This window comes from Oryza glaberrima, chromosome 5 (genome assembly GCF_000147395.1).
Source record: "Oryza glaberrima chromosome 5, OglaRS2, whole genome shotgun sequence".
Classification (NCBI taxonomy): domain Eukaryota; kingdom Viridiplantae; phylum Streptophyta; class Magnoliopsida; order Poales; family Poaceae; genus Oryza; species Oryza glaberrima.
Window position 1 is genome coordinate 4,072,307 of NC_068330.1, and position 16,990 is coordinate 4,089,296.

The window sequence follows — 16,990 nt, forward strand, 5'->3', positions numbered from 1 at the left end:
CAGTGAAGCGAGTCCAGTTAGGAGAGCGTTGGTCCACCAAAGTTGATAGTAAGATGAAGGTGCAAAAAAGTAAGGCGAACAAACACACTTCAAGGTGTTTCGATAAGCAGAAAAAGACATACGAGGTCACAGAGAGGGGTGGTATAACGCGTGGCGGTGTTAGATTCGGCGCAAGAGCCTTCAAAGTTGAAGGTGAGGGGAACTCATGTTCTTGCCAAAGGCCATTGCTCTACCATATGCCTTGCTCACATCTTATCCACGTTTATCTGATTCATGCAATTGATGAGGAATCTCCCAACCGAATGCCGTATCATTTCTCTTCAAGAGCCGTTGTGAGCACATGGGCAAGTCGCTTTGAGCCATACCTCGACCCCACACAGTGGCCACCGTATGATGGTGAAGAATTTGTTGCTGACCCAAATTTGAAGATTAAAACAAGAGGGAAGAGGAGATCGAAGCGATTTAAGAACGAAATGGACTCGGGTCTTGGTGGTTCTGGAAGGAAACCACCTTCATGTGTTCAACTTGATGGTGCGCCGGTGCAAAATAGATGCTCGTTGTGTCACCAGGAGGGTCACAAGAAACCTAAGTGTCCTAAGCGTCCAAAAAAGAAGAAGTCCAAAAAAAATATAAGTGTTACGGAGGTAAATATTTTGTTTTCCTACTTAAGTCAATGCATGTTTTATTCTTGTCTATTTAATGTCTATTTATTTATTTTGGATTATCGCATTCATTTTCTTTTAATGTATGTCATATTGGTAACTAACGGTGAATTTATTACTTTGTCATGTAGGATGGCCGAGGAGGGACAACCGCCGACTTACCCAGCCTTGGAGGCGTACTACGAGGCCCGTCATCGCGGGGCTGCGATCGAGGCGGGGAGGGTATGAATCGACATTAAATCACTTGTACACAAGTATCGGTAGCGTGTGTTTGCCCATTATATTAACTAATTGATTTACAATTGCTATTGCAGGTACTTCAACCACTCCGATTTAGAGCTCATGCCCCCCCAGTGTTCGACGATAGGTACATCCCGTACCTAAGGGCGGCCGGGTTGCTCGGGGTGGCCTTGGTCGTGAGCAGAGGAATGCCAGTGTTCAACGCTCCTGCGTTGACAGCACTTGTGGACAGATGGAGACCTGAGACACACAGCTTCCACCTCCCCAGTGGTGAGATGACCATCACTCTACAGGATGTGGCTATGATCTTGGCCCTCCCATTACGGGGGCATGCCGTGACGGGCAGGACAGAGAATCCTGGATGGCGTGCACAAGTGGAGCAGCTGTTTGGCATTCCACTGAACATTGAGCAGGGGCAAGGGGCAAGAAGAAGCAGAATGGAATACCCCTGTCTTGGCTGAGTCAGAACTTCTCACAGCTTGACGACGACGCTGAGCCATGGCGTGTTGAGTGCTACGCCCGTGCATACATCTTGCACTTGTTGGGAGGGGTTCTATTTCCTTATGCTGGGGGTGACATTGCTTCGGCGATATGGATTCCTTTGGTCGCCAACCTTGGTGATCTGGGCCGTTTCAGTTGGGGCTCAGCAGTGTTGGCGTGGACATATAGACAGCTCTGTGAGGCCTGTTGTCGCTAGGCACCATCGTCCAACATGAGTGGTTGTGTGCTATTGATTCAGCTGTGGATGTGGTTAAGACTACCGGTTGGAAGGCCTAAGTGGAGGCAAAGCTCCACTACTTGGCCCTACAATGAGCCAGACATGGAGAAGACAGTGGCCTACCTTTTTGAGAGGACTGCCACTGCACATGCTCACCGGGATGTGGCATACAAGCATTATGTCAATGAGATGGACTGCTTACAGCCTCAACATGTAAGTACTTCCAATATCACTTCTAGTTAGACATTTACTTCTTGACATAAGATACTAACCAACGACATCTCTTCAACTTTTGCAGATTGAGTGGTTACCATACCACACAAATGAGGCTTCAAGCCTGACCCTGAACTCGATGTGCAATCGAGACTCTGACTACTTCATGTACCAGTGCCCATTGATTTGTTTCTGGGCAGTTGAGTACCACCTTCCGCACCGTGTCATGCGACAATTCGGGAAGAAACAAGACTGGCCGGTTGAGGACATCTCAACTGGAGTTGAATTACACAAGTAAATATTTCTTATCTTTGTTTTGCTTTCATTGTCAATGTTCAATTTTGTACCCTTTAACCCTTGTCGATGCTCACTCTTGTTTCATCACCTTCCACTTGTCTAGGTATGACAGGGTGAGAACAAAGAAAGTGAAAGACTGGGGGCTTGAGCATAACAGATACATTGATGAATGGAGGACAGCCGGAAGGAACGACAGGTACATCGAGAATATACACCAAAATCATTTTTTCTCAGAGTACCTTCGTTGGCTACATAGGACATATAGACTGTTCCTCCGCCCTACTTGGACGGAAGCTGACATAGAGGATGACCGCGATTCCAATGAGGGGCGGAATCCCTATGATATCCGGACTAGAGTAGGATATCAAATCGAGCACGCCCCACTTAGAGACAGAGTCGTAAGTTTTCTTGCATTTGTTAAAGTTATTTCCATTTACACCCTAGACCCTAACATATACATTCTCACGCTTTCAGTCGAGAGAGCTCCTCAGGAGTGTGAATGAAATGGGGCATGCCCTCCAAGCTCCGAGGGGTGGTGAGGACACAGAGAACACACTCCGCAATGTTTTAGAGGTAAAATTTATTTAGCACTTTGCATTACTTGAGTTATGCCTAACAAATTTCTTTTTTTTTGAAATGCAGAAAGTTCGTCAAAGGTGCCGGAAACTTGCAGCAAGATTAGGTTGCAGGTCGGTTGGATTGGACGACGTGTACCAACCGCGGAGACTACCACCACCACTACCTCAATCCGCGCGTCCAAGTACCTCTCGACACTCCATCAGGATAGAAGAGCATGAAGAAGTTGGTGGCTCGTCATCGTCACGCATTCCGCAAGGGAGGGGAAAGGGGAAGGCGCCAGCTCCACCTAGCAACGACGATGACGACGACGACGAGGAGGATGAGGACTACGTCGCACCAGACGCTGAGGAGATAGACATGTCGCAGCTTCCCGACGCGCCTCAGGGGACGCAACCCACGCAATACAACTTGCGATCCACTCGGACAGCGAAAAAGAGGTAAAATGAGCTTACCATTCTCAAATGTTATTTGATTTCCCTCATTTTGTTTTTAAAATGTTTTAAACACTGGATTTTCAAATGTAAGTACACTCCGGGCTCGCAAGCTATTCGGCGCCAACGGAAGAAGTGATTTGTATGAAGTTAATCTATTTGTTGGTAGTATGACATATGTGGTGCACTATGTGATATAAAATGTGATGGACTATGTGAGGACTATGTGATGGAGTTTTGACATTGTTTCATGTGTGGAATATGTGATGGACTTTTGGCATTGTTTGATGTGTCGAATATGTGATGGACTTTTGCCATTGTGATTTGTGCAATTGGAACTTGTTTTAGTCTGTATGACACTGTGAATTGTGATTTGAATTGCGAACTGTGAATTGGTACATTTGTGCAATATGTATCTTCAATTTGCAGGGAGGCAGAGGGCCGCGCCAATCACCCTGGCGCCGCGGTCGGGGAGGGCGGCGCCAGCCGTAGCCCGGAGGCAAAAGGGTTTCGGTGGGGGAGGAGGGCGGCGCCAGACACCCTGGCGCCGTAGTCCAAGAGGGCGGCGCCAGCCCGGGCCCGGAGGCAGAAGGGTGTCGGGCGGGGGAGGAGGGCAGCGCCAGCCACCCTGGCGCCGCGGTCTGGGGCTGGGCGCCAGCCTTTGCCCGGAGGCAGAACAGACTTGGCAAAAAAAAGGGGGGGGGAGAAAGTTAGTGGGGCCCGCAGAGGAGGGGCGCGCCATCCGTGCTGGCGCCGTGGTATGAGGTGCGGCGCCAGTTTGGCTGGCGCCCCCCCTCTGCCCAGTCAGCACCTCCGGGCAGCCCGAGTGCCACGGTGGCACGGGCTCGACGCCAATGTGGCTGGCGCTGCCATGTTGGGGTACGGCGCCAGCAGCTCTGGCGCCCCAAAAAGGACCATTTTCGGTTTAAGTTTTCCTAGGGGTCTATTTGTAAAATAAGTTTTCAAAAAGGACCAAAATGTAAAAAATTCAGGTCAGCTGCACCACACAACAGCTGAATAGGCCAAAAAAAAAAAGAAAAGTTTATCTTTTTTGTTGACACGTTTCTAAATGGTTAAACGGTGTACCTTTTAAAAAGTATTTTTATACGATAGTTTTTAAAAATTAAATAAATATATTTTTCAAGCTTATAATAATTAATACTTAACTAATTATGTGCTACCGATTTGTCTCGTCTTGCATGATAAATTTGACATTTAATGTCTTAACTTTTGTAACACAATAATTTAGGTCCTGTTTAGATCACACCTAAAATTTTTCACCCTATCATATCAAATATTTGAACACCTGCATGAAGTATTAAATATAGGCTAAAAAGATAACTAATCGCATAGAGTGCGACTAATTTACGAGACGAATTTTTTAAGACCTCGTTTTGTGTGAAACACTTAATCTTTTCTTCATCTTCAGGAGATTCAAACACCATCTAATTATATCTTATAAGATTGTTCTTTAAAAAGACAATAATCAAAGATTTAAAATTTTAGTCCAATTTTATCATAAATGTCGTGTTTACGTCTGGAGGGAGTACGTAATGTCAGGAATCAGTCAAGCAGATCTGACGTCATTCCTCTCTCGCAAGTCGGTCAAGCAAGCGCGGCAGACGTCGTTGTTTAAGCTTGTCAATTCACATTTTTTTTAGATAATGTTGTCAATTTACATGGAAACTTGACAGAACGAAACAGCACAGAGCTTGTGCTTGGCATCCTATATATATGAACTCTGATCAGCTAATCGAGTCATTCATCCAGAGCTAACCGTTCACCAACACGAAGCCGGAGCTCAGCTGGTGCTCGATCCAAGGCCAAGGATTACCAGCTCACTGAGTAGATGAAATTAATGGACAATGCAGAGGAGGAGATGCGCCGCCGTGCCGCCGCCACCGCCGACTCGCCGGACGCCATAGCCGTCCACCTGCAGGGGTGGTGCAGGGCGTGCCTGCACCTCGCCGCGCTCGCCTTCCTCGCCTGCGCCTTCGTCCAGACGACGCGCCCAGCGCTGTCTGACCCGTGGGACCTCGCGTTCGTCGTCGCCGCCTACGCCAACCTCGCCGCGCTCTTCGTCGTCCTCCGCCGCGTCAAGCAGCTCACGCCGATGTCGCCGGCGAAGGAGCGCAGGCGGCTGCTGCGACAAGCCTGGGAGCTGTTGACTGCCCTCAGCTACGCGTTTGCGTACCGGGTAGAGCAGACCATGCCAGCCGCCATGGCCGTGTTCGTCTGGGCCATGACGGCCTCCGTCGTCGTCGGTGCGGTCTATTTCCTGGTTCTCAAGGACGGCCGTGGATCAGGGGATTGCGACCGTGAGTAATCCTCCTTTCACAAACTTGCTGCGCACCAAGTGGTCTAGGGCCTTTAGTTCCAAACTTTTTTTTAAAACTTTTAATTTTTCCATCACATCAAAACTTTCCTACACACATAAACTTCCAACTTTTCCATCACATCGTTTCAATTTCAACCAAACTTTCATTTTTAACGTGAATAAACACAGCCTAGGACGAATCGCATATATGTATCCTCCCATTTGATTCAAGTGGTTATCCATTAGGTGAAAATAGGAGGTTAGTTGTAACATTGGGAGATTTCATTAAACTAGCTGGGTGGCCCGTGCTTGAGCGGGTAGTACCCAAACAAAATCATATATTTTTTAAGTATAATTTTACATAAAACTTATTAAATAGCTATCTCATTGTCTTAAGACTTTGAAAGACCAAACCTTATCATCCTCGTGTTTCTAATTATATAGTTTTTAAAAGTCACACCAGTTGCTACCCCTTATGTTATCTCCTTTATTTGCTTGCTCGATCTACCACTATTTCTATTCATTCTTCTTGGAACCTTTAAAAATTGGATTTTATAGTTTTTAGACTTTGTCATGTTGGGTTTCATTTTTATAATTTCTAGATGTCCCGTCAAACGTTGCCATTATACTCCTCCACTGTCTCTTCTCTTTATTGTCATCGAGATTTTAAAAATCGAACATAATTATCGTTTGGGTTCATTTTAGTTTCTAGAAGTCCCGCCAAACCGTCAGCGTCTTTGCCATTGTACTCCTCTACAGCTCGCCCGCTGCCTCTCTTCTTTATTTGTCATTGAGATTTTAAAATCGAATATGATTATCATTGTTTTTTTTTTACTTTTTAAAAGTTCCGAACCTTTAAAAATTGGACTTGTAGTTTCATTTTTTATAATTTTTAGAAGTCCCATCAAACGATGCCACTATGCCCCTCTACAGCCCGTCCGCCGCCTACTCTTTATTATCATTGTGATTCTAAAAATTAAACATAACTATCGTTAAAATCCATTTTTTTTTATTTTCTAGAAGTCTCGTCAACTGTCAGTGGCTCTGCAACTATACTCTTATACACCCCACCTGTTGCTTCTCCTTTTTATTGTCATTGAGATTTTAAAAATCGAATATGATTACCAATGGGTTTCTTTTTTTTACTTTCTAGAAGTCCCGGCAACCGCCTTACTTGTTTGCTTCACGGCTTGCCTGACGTCCCTCCTTTTAATAGTCATTAAGATTCTATTTGGTGTTTTATTAATAATTTTTATATGCCGTATCAACCGCCACCACTCTACTCCTTTATAGGCCTGTTACTTAATTTATCTCGTTATGTGTTTTAGATGGTCTTTTCTTTCAATAATCTTTATTTTTATCACAAATTTTAGTTATTTATAAATTGTATTCCTAATTGAAATCTTATTTTTCTTTTTCTAATTTCAGATGGTTTTTAAAAAAATAGTTAATACCGTATTGTGTTCTTTTAATTTTTTTTATTTTCAATTTCAGTTGTTTCAAAATTGTATTCCTCCTTGAACTCTCTTTTAATTTTTCTAATTTTGGATATTATTTTATTTTTTATTCTAAATTTTAATTAATCTCGTATTTGGTTCTTATATGGGATTTTTCTTTCAATATTGCTTATTTTTAATTCCGAATTTTTAACTAATTTTAAATTGTATTCCTATTTGAACTCTTCTTTTATTTTATTTTGCTAATTTTGGATTTATTTATTTTTATTCTGAATTTTAATTAATCTCGTATTGGGTTCTTATATGGACTCTTCTTTTAATATTCCTTATTTTTAATTCCGAATTTCAGCTATTTTTAAATTGTATTCCTACTTGGACTCTCATTTCTTTTTCTAATTTTGGATTTTATTTTATTTTTATTTCGAATTTTGATTAATCTCGTATTAGGTTCTTATATGGAAACTTCTTTCAATATTGCTTATTTTTAATTCCGAATTTCAGCTATTTTTAAATTATATTTCTACTTAGACTCTCATTTCCTTTTCTAATTTATAAGGAGTGCTCATGGATAGCCTGAGCTTCAGTAAAGTACAAGGATTTTTAGCATGGGTAGTACTACTAAGGTTATTTTTAGTCCAATGTACTATTATAAGCCTGTCAACTCACTTTATTACTTTTTATTAGGGGTTGCTTCTGGTCTTGAACAAATGACAAGCTGAGCCTTCGGTGCACTTTTGAACAATTTGATTCCTCTAATAAGATAAACAGGTTCGAGGACTGACCCTTTTGCATGAAGAATACATGATAATTCTGTTTAGACATGCGTTAAAGGAATGATCAATAAATAACCTTCTGTGCTCTTTGTGTAGGTCCAAAGAAAACAAACTTGGAGATCGACATACTCTAGCCCATCAGATGATTTCTTGAATATGATCTATACATTGTTTAAATCAGCCTCAGTGTTTTATCATCAAATCTGTTGTTCAGATATCAATCGTGTCAGCATGTTTTGTAAGGCACCGAACACAAAGGAAAACAAACGACAGATCAGAAATTTAATGTCTCATTCAGAACCAAAGACATGTAAGTACTCCCAAATCAATACAAAAAATCCTTCATACCGAAGGTAACAATGGCCATTGCGCACTTTACCCAGTCCAAAATCAACAAACGTAGGTTGAGCATCAGAAAGTTTGCAACCATACTTTCAAACTTTAAGAAACTAATGTTTGCAGAATTGACGTCTTAGGTGAAACAGAACATCAGAACCTTAGCATGACCAATATGAACGTAACCATTAGGATAATCATCACTTTCCTCCAGATGCTTTAAGATGTTTGTCTACAATGGCCTTTGCGTGTTGTCTTGTCTCCAGAAAAAAAAAGATTTTGAATTTCAAGGCCATTAAATCAGACAGTTCTTTAAATCAAGGAATATGGAGTGTTACTGCATCATAGATAATTGATGCCATCTTAATTTAAGCTTTCTGCCAGTTGAGGAAATATGGAGTAGGGATTTAGTTCCTCAGTTTGTGGAGAAGCAGCAGCAGCTGTAGTTATTTTTCTCCAATAATTGCAAGAAATCAAACTGAATGATGCAATAAGCCAATACCAAATAGTTCTATCCTTAAGCTAAACGATTTCTGGTAACAAACCTCAAAATTTTCAGGCTTCTCCGTTTTCTTGCGATTGAAGCACATGTCGCAATGCATATCAGAAGGTCAAGAATTTGCAAGATTTTGATTTTGATTTTCAGTTGGATGCAGTTTAGCAAGTCTGTTTCTTTTAACTTACCCTGTCACTCCACTTCGTAAATCCTAAGTGGACTCACAAGCTGCTACTTGTAAACAAAAAGGTCAGGAGCAAATTATGCATTTCTACTCAATTCCCCGAACATCAGTATCACAAATGAAAAGATAAAACAAAAACATCAACACTGAAGTAAAATTAAAGTGAACCAAAAAAATAAACCATCTATATGATACAGCGCGCTGTGAAGCTATGGGTTCCATGTTTCCCTTCCGGATATCAGTAGCTGCTGATTAAATCTCATTCAATTCAAACAACCATTCCTGCAGGGTTAAAGTATTCTAGGACGTTAAATTTTAATTAGTGAGCAGGAAATGGACATTTGAAGGGTATACTATTCATTTATCAGACAAGCCAACTACAGTTGGTGTATGCAATTTAGAATTGTGGCTATCAACATATCAGCCGTTCTAGCCCTGTAAGGAATAAAATGGAAGTGTCAACCCTGCCTAAACGTGTGGTACTGCTGTAGATTTCAAGGTTTATAACAGCAAGTCCGATAAATAAGCAAAATAGCTTTTTGGCAGTGATAATAGCAAGTTCAATAAACGAGCAAAAGAGCTTTTAGGACAAGGAAATATCTTTGCAATATGAGAGAGGGAGGGAGACGAGACGAGCCAGCACCGCCGGCCGCCTGAACCTCGAGGGTAGAGCCTGATTAGACGCCGCGTCGACGGCCACACCTGAGATCGAGGCCACCGCCATCGCCATATCGCTCGTGAAACACCGGGAAAATCTTGGGGGTGAAGTGTGGGGCGGCGCGCGGCTATTGTTGCCGAGCGACCAGGGTGGATGATGATGATAGATGGCTTACCAGCCTCAGCTCTTCGGAGCAACGCCGGCGGCGACTAGATCTGGCCGGCGGATGGTCGCTCCCCTTATAGCTCCGGCGCAACGGACGGCGGCGTAGGCCAAGTATGAGAGAGGATCACCAAGTCCTTATAAGAGAAAAGAGCGTAGCGAAGCTTCTCTCCCAGCGTGAACGCGCTTTTCCTGTCCCTAAAGGCAACGGGGACTACGCTGGGAGTTGAAAGTCGGCATTCCGCGTGCGCCAAAATGAGGCTCAGTTTCTTGTGTTCTTCCTCCCCACTTCCCTTCTAAAATAAATTATATTTTTTATATTTATAAACTTTATTAGTACAAAATAAATTAATCTCTACTATCTTCCTATCCTTATCTACTACTACCATCATTGGTTTGTAAATCAATACCCTTATCACCTACTCCCTCCGTCCCAAAAAAAACCAAACCTTGTTTTCCGTGTCCAACATTTGACCGTTGTTTTATTTAAAAAAATTATAAAAAAAATTAAAAAGATAAGTCACGCATAAAATATTAATCATATTTTATCATCTAACAACAATAAAAATACTAATTATAAAAAAATTTTATATAAGACAGACAGTCAAACGTTGGCACGGAAACCTAGGGTTTACCTTTTTTTAGGACGGAGGGAGTACCCACAAAAAATATTTTATTATTGATGAATGACGCTTTTATCATGTCCACTCCAACTCAAGTTATCTATAGCACAATTTGCTATAGGATACTTAAAAAATATGTAATTAGCTATGAGACACTATAAAAACGTAAATTTACTTGAGAACACTCTGAAAATATGATAATTTGTTGCAAGACACTAGACACATTTAAATATAATATCCACCCAATAAATTATACGGAACAAACATAAAATAATTGTTTTGCCCTTATCATTTTCTTCCTTCTCGTCGTCTTCTTCCGATTCTCCTTTGGCGCGCACCCTCTTCCGTGACTGTACAGGAACCCATGGGAGGCGTGCATGACCGCCGCCACTACTAGAAAAACCATTTTTCCAGATGATGGCAAATTTTTTTTCAGGCAGATAGGCCTCTCGGAGCTAAATAGCCGCCTACGAAAATAACAACAGTGAGGCTAGATCGTTGTACAACGCGTGACCCTAGCTTGTGGTCTCAAACCTCCAAATCGGATGCGCGCACCCGTGGCAGTGGAGACCATGGCTCCGCAGGCCGATTCCGCGCTCGCAGAAGAACCACCCGAAGCGTCGCGCCTGGGCTCAGGATGGGCGAAGCCACGGTCTGAGGCCACGTGTTGGCGGAGCCGGAGCCCCGTGTGTCGCCTCGACCGGTCGCTAGATCTGCCGCCACCGCTGCTCCCCGCCACCGACGCTCGCGAAGAAGGGAGAGGAACTGTCGCCATTGTGGCCCCTGCCGCCAGATCCGGTGAGCCCGCGCCGTCGAGAACTCCTCCTCCCAGTCGCCGGTGGCCCCTCACCGTCGCGACATGGGGGTGGGAGGGGATCCGCCGCCACCGGTGGTCCCTCGGCCACTGCGAGAAGAGGAGGGAGAGGGAAGAAGCCGGCGACCAAATCCGCCGCCGCCGCCATGGGGTTCCGCCATCGCTGCTTACAGAGAAGACGCGGGGGAGAGGCCGAAGGTGGATGCGGTGTTGAGAGGAGGAGGAGTGGCAGCTTTGAGAGGAAGCGGAGGCGACGAGACTCGAGAGGAACACAAACGGCTAGAGAGGAAGAGGATAAGATAGAGAAAATTAATGAGAGAGAGGATTGGAGAGGCTGAAAGTGGATCCATATAGAGATCAGGGATATCTATACATTTCTTTTTGTTATTAGAAGGTCTAAAAAAGATAATTTTATAATAACAAATATCATAGGGACTAACACATAAATAGATACGAGCTGAAACATAAAATATATTTAGCAGTGGTTTTCATTGTAGACATCATGGTTTTTGTGTGGCCTTATCCTATGTGGCAGCCTAAGATCACGGGCGCTTGTGGTCTCCATTGTACATGTCCTGAGTGAGCTGCTAGGTCGGCTATAGTTGATATTCCAATGTTTGAAGCTGACTATAAACTCGCTCTAAAGTCAAGTCTATCAGCGCGTTTCCTGTCATTTTCAATTATACGAAAAGGAAACTCTGTCATTTTCACGCGCATAGTACTTTATTAGCAAGACTGCAGCTTCTACCGTCGTTCCCGATCTCCAATCCCTTAATCTCCCTACATAAATACGGCACGAACTCGACACTAATTAGCTCGTCAGCGCGCAACATAGTCACTCACTCACTCATGGCCATTGCTCAGTCCAGCCCCAAAGAGGAGCAACACCAACAATGCCATGGCGGCCGCGGCGGCTGGGTCTTCCAGGCAATCGCGATGCTCGTCGCGACGGCGGTCACGACGCAGGCGGCGTACCGGGCTCGCTGGGAGCCGTGGGACCTCGCCTTCGTGCTCTTCTCCTACGCCGATCTGGGGCTCCTCTTCCTGTGCCTCTCGGTGTACGAGCGCCTGCCGCCGCCGCCGCTGGAAGAGGTACAGGAGGGGGACAGCGGCGACGATGGTGCGGCGGTGAGGTGGCGGCTCAAGATGGCCGTGTGGGCGCTGTCGACGGCGCTCAGCGTCGCCTTCGCTTGGCGCGTCGCGGCAGTCATGCCGGCGCCGGCGATGAAAGCCGCTTTGTGGGGCATGACGTCGACGGTGGCGGTCGCCGGTTTCTACCTCCTGTTCGTCTACAGGCCTGTGACCATTTCCTCCTCCTCCGAAATGGATACCTGCAAACACAAGCAGTCGTCGCCCAAGCTCGACCAGATGGTATAACGAACAATGTGGAGAAGAGGAGCTTAATGTTTAATCTTGTAATCAATATAAATTTGATAGCAATAATAAGTGAATTCCCCATTCACATATACTACGACTTCCCTCGGGAGTCGGAATGTGGAATCTCTCCTTTCACGGTTTTTATAAATTAGCCCATGATATTTTCTAATATTATGATATTGTCCCGTATTTGTTTTAAACAAGTGACTACCATATCTATTATCTAAAAAAAATATGACTACCTTATTAAAATAAGCAACCAAGTGATACTAACATACTAGATAAAAAAATATATTTTATCTGAGACATATTATAATATATTTTCTTTAACTCATACCAAAGCATGTGCATTTCGTTAGTTTTACAATAATTTATAATTGGAACCAGATTAATTCGAAAAAAATCCTGTAAAATTCATGCATTACTAGTGTCATGGTGAGGCTGATGCGCTTTGATCAGGCTAGGTGAGGCGACGGTGGGACGATGGCGAGATGGGAAAGCTAGATCCGATGCTCATTGACGGTGGAGATGATGCCTATTGAGCCACTGTCGGAGCCATCGGCTGTGCCATCCCGTGGAGTCCTTTTCTCTCCCACCGACAGCTTTGAAGTTACTCCTTCGGCTAGATGACATTCAGTTACGAGATGAGATTTTCTTCACCGTGTTGTTGATGTAAAACACGAGGCCTAGGCAAATTTGGTCGTTAACACGTGTGTTGCACCGAAGTTAGGTTGGGCTTGCTTCCTTGTCCGATTGGCAAGGGTCATGGGAGGTGGCAGCGATGAGCCTCTCGATCCGTCAGTGGTGGAGGTTGACCTCTAGCCAGATTTGGTGGTAATGGCAGGTGCATCCAGCCTTTGATCCGCTTTGATAGATTCGGTCGTGAAAGCTGGTTGCCGCTTGAATACCAACATGGATGATGTCTATGGGCACACAATCTTTCCAGAAGGTGATGTCGTCACGCTGCCTTTCTCATCCATGTCGTGGGTGGACTATCCGAGGGGTAAAAATCTAGTTATGGATGTCTGGAGCTGTGATGGTGGCATTCAATATGTCGCCACCTTCTTGAAGGCGTCACATTAGAGGTTTCTTGTTGGCGCGGTGTCTTTATGGCAATGTCTCCGTTAGACCTGGTTCGATAGTAATGATGGTAGAAAGACCTAGACGAATGACTAATTTACAACTCGGTTACTCTCCAATATTTTCTTCCACTTTGGTGCGATGTTAGTCGAAGGCAGTGATGGGAGCGAATTCTGAAATTCGGATCAACAATGTATTGGCTATGTATTGGCTGTTGTTAAGATATTCTGAATTTTTATTTGACGAAGACATGAACTACATGCAATTGTAAAACGTTGGGTGAAAGAACGGTTGTGCATAACCTGACCAACTATAAATACAAACATGTCTTTAAAGTAGTATTTTTAGGCTGTGTTTGAGAGAAAGAAAAGAGAAGGAGAAGATATGCATAATGAAGTGAGACATTAGCAAGTATTAATTATTCTAAATTTGAAAATAAATTAATATGGTTTTTTTAAAATAACTTTTCAATATTTTTTTTAAAAAATACACCATTTAACAATTTAGGAAGTGTGCGTGTGTAAAACGAGGAATTTTCTCACCTAATTCCAAGTCATTGACACTACATGTATGTACAATCATATGAATTTATCATACCAATCTCTCCACTTATTTGATCAAACTCGACTATCTATAACTACTCCGGTTTTTTTTTAAAATTTATATTGATTTATCTTAAAAAGTATCACTCATCATTCTTTTTTTTAAGATAATGGATAAAAATCTGGCATACATGTTCACAAGCACAACCATTAAAAAGAACCGTAATAATATCGCAGAATTATTATATCTTATAAGATCATTCTTTAAAAAGACAATAGTCAAAGATTTAAAATTTTTGTCCAATTTTATCATAAGAGCAAGTTTAATAGTATAGCTCACTACTAGTTTCAAATCATTTATAGCCAATGTAATAGCCAATTCATACAATAGTGGCTTACTATACAATTAGTACCTGGTCCCACCTGTCATACACATTACGTCTTGGAGTCCGTACTGCAGCTTGCTAGAGATCTATAACTCGTTACTTTTCTCTCTCTTTCTTTATCTCTTTAAAATATATTTATAGCTGGCTTAGGGCATCCACAATGTGGAAGAAAAGCAGGTAATAGGCATTGAATGCTTCCTTCCAACCTGGTTATATACACTGTGAAAGATGGTATTAGTTGTTAGCTGGTCATAGCGTTGCTACCGGCAACAAGCAAATAAAAAATAAATTGTAGTTCAGTCACAAGCTAACATATGTACCTTTTGTGTATGGATTCACCTTGTTTTCTCCATCATAGGCTTATATACATTGTGGAGCTCAGTAACAACTACTACCTGATCAATGGGCCCATGTTATTGCTCACTTGTGAAATAGGGTCTGTTTAGTTCACAAAATATTTTCTCCCAGAAACATCACATCAAATGTTTGTACACATGCATGGAGCATTAAATATAGATAAAAACAAAAACTAATTGCACAGTTAGAAAGAAAATCGCGAGACGAATCTTTTGAACATAATTAGTCTATGATTAGCCATAAGTGCTACAGTAACCCACATGTACTAATTACGGATTAATTAGGCTCAAAAGATTCGTCTCGCGGTTTCCAAGCGATTTATGAAATTAGTTTTCTCATTCGTGTCCGAAAACCTCTTCCGACATCCAATCAAACGTTCGATGTGACACCCAAAAATTTTCTTTTCCCCAACTAAACAGGCCCTAAACATTGCGCATGCCCTTATAGCCTCCTGTTCTACCTGCTCTAAATGTCGTGTTTACGTAACGTCAGGAATCGGTCAAGCGGATCTGACGTCATTCCCCTTTCGCAAGTCAGTCAAGCAAGCGCGGCAGACGTCGTTGTTTAAGCTTGTCTAAATTTGGACATCATCGGTCAGTACTATATTCGAGAGACGCGGTTCATTTCTCTTGCACTACTACTAGTTATTTCATCTCAATTTACATGGAAACTTGACAGAACGAAACAGCACAGAGCTTGTGCTTGGCATCCTATATATATGAACTCTGATCAGCTAATCGAGTCATTCATCCAGAGCTAACCGTTCACCAACACGAAGCCGGAGCTCAGCTGGTGCTCGATCCAAGGCCAAGGATTATCAGCTCACTGAGTAGATGAAATTAATGGACAATGCCAAGGAGGAGATGCGCCGCGCCGCCGCCACCGCCGACTCGCCGGACGCCGGCGAACCCCACGCCATAGCCGCCCACCTGCAGGGGTGGTGCAGGGCGTGCCTGCACCTCGCCGCGCTCGCCTTCCTCGCCTGCGCCTTCGTCCAGACGGCCGGCAGGGCGCGCCACGATCCATGGGACCTCGCCTTCGTCGTCGCCGCCTACGCCAGCCTCGCCGCGCTCTTCGTCGTCCTCCGCCGCGCCGAGCGCCTCACGCCGGAGTCGCCCGCCGACGATCGCCGGTGGCTGCAGCGCGCGGCCTGGACGCTGTCCACTGTGCTCAGCTGCTTGTTTGCTTACAGGGTTGCCCGGATCATGCCAGCCGCCATGGCCGTCGCCGTCTGGGCCATGACCGCCTCAGTAGTCGTCGGCGGCCTCTACTTCTTGGTTCTCAACGACGGTGACCGTGGCTCGGAGGAGGATTGCCATGTCGCCGACGATGGCAAACTCGTCTTTCAGAAGATTCCTAGAGAGGAAATGGTGTAGGAAGAACCATACATGGCATTATACGCTCCAGTCCCCTACATTAGGATCTATTTTTTATTTCTTTGTTACTTTTGTGAGAGTAATTGAACATTTCATAGCCAACTTCAATTCTATTGAGTGTGAATTTTGTTAAGATCTTTATGCTACAAAAACTGATCACTGGGCTTCATTTTCCCTGTTAGTTTGCGGTTTACTGACAAGTTCTCATGAATTCCACCTAAATACCTAATAAGCTAGGCTCAACAGAACCCTAAGTTCCTAACCACATTTGCTCGCTATGAATAAGAAACAAGGTGAATTGGTGATATCTCTGCTGCACACTCCATTTTTTACAGGTCTATACACTATACTGCCAAATATTGTTGTATTGGACACAAATACATTGTGGAGAAGACCATATCTATTTGCATGACAAATCCTATGGAAGGCCGCAAATTGGAGTCTGTGCCTAATTGGCATTTTACAAATTATGGAAGTACAATAAAGGATAATAGCTCTCATCTTTAATTGAATTCAAAATATAAAGATTCAAAATAATAATAATAATAATAATAATAATAATAGGTAGCTCGGGTAGGTGAGGAAAACCTTATCTGACAAGTTTCAAACCAGTACCGTAAACCCCAAGGATAAATAAGAACAGCGAGCTAAGGAAACTCACATGCAAAGGTACCGACCTATTGTCTTGGTTTGAACATGTTCTTAGAGGAGAAAAGGTCCAAAGCATTTTTAGCATCAAATCCGATAACCAGTATGCATATCCGATGACCAATGACCATTGTCGAGTGAGAATGATCACAAGTTCAACAGTGTGATAGTTTGTATTCATTAAAGGCACAAACATTCAACTGGCAGCAAGAGCAAAGGCACAACATGACACGGAACAATGCAGCTAACCAGACTATGAATGCA

At 43.4% G+C, this 16,990-nt stretch overlaps 3 protein-coding genes and 1 long non-coding RNA gene across 4 annotated transcripts; 3 read left to right on the forward strand and 1 right to left on the reverse strand.

Annotated features, from left to right (window-relative positions):
- Window positions 1-4,247: 4,247 nt before the first annotated feature.
- Window positions 4,248-5,554, forward strand: LOC127774603 (uncharacterized). The gene has a single exon (XM_052300873.1). It carries the CDS (start codon window positions 4,990-4,992, stop codon window positions 5,464-5,466), a length of 477 nt encoding a protein of 158 aa, XP_052156833.1. The 5' UTR covers window positions 4,248-4,989; the 3' UTR covers window positions 5,467-5,554.
- Window positions 5,555-7,641: 2,087 nt separating this feature from the next.
- On the reverse strand, window positions 7,642-9,797 carry LOC127774604 (uncharacterized). The gene is made up of 2 exons (XR_008017781.1): window positions 9,537-9,797; window positions 7,642-8,985 (listed from the first exon to the last, which is right to left on the reverse strand). It is a non-coding gene; the product is annotated as an uncharacterized LOC127774604 (long non-coding RNA).
- Window positions 9,798-11,759: 1,962 nt separating this feature from the next.
- LOC127774584 (uncharacterized) lies at window positions 11,760-12,540 on the forward strand. The gene has a single exon (XM_052300851.1). It carries the CDS (start codon window positions 11,810-11,812, stop codon window positions 12,335-12,337), a length of 528 nt encoding a protein of 175 aa, XP_052156811.1. The 5' UTR covers window positions 11,760-11,809; the 3' UTR covers window positions 12,338-12,540.
- Window positions 12,541-15,314: 2,774 nt separating this feature from the next.
- LOC127772918 (uncharacterized) lies at window positions 15,315-16,211 on the forward strand. The gene has a single exon (XM_052298909.1). It carries the CDS (start codon window positions 15,536-15,538, stop codon window positions 16,076-16,078), a length of 543 nt encoding a protein of 180 aa, XP_052154869.1. The 5' UTR covers window positions 15,315-15,535; the 3' UTR covers window positions 16,079-16,211.
- The last annotated feature ends 779 nt before the right edge of the window (window positions 16,212-16,990 follow it).

What these genes read in the sequence shown, in the direction of transcription:
- LOC127774584 (XM_052300851.1), top strand. Translation starts at nt 11,810, where the DNA reads ATGGCCATTGCTCAGTCCAGCCCCAAAGAGGAGCAACACCAACAATGC.
- LOC127774603 (XM_052300873.1), top strand. Translation starts at nt 4,990, where the DNA reads ATGAAATTAATGGACAATGCAGAGGAGGAGATGCGCCGCCGTGCCGCC.
- LOC127772918 (XM_052298909.1), top strand. Translation starts at nt 15,536, where the DNA reads ATGAAATTAATGGACAATGCCAAGGAGGAGATGCGCCGCGCCGCCGCC.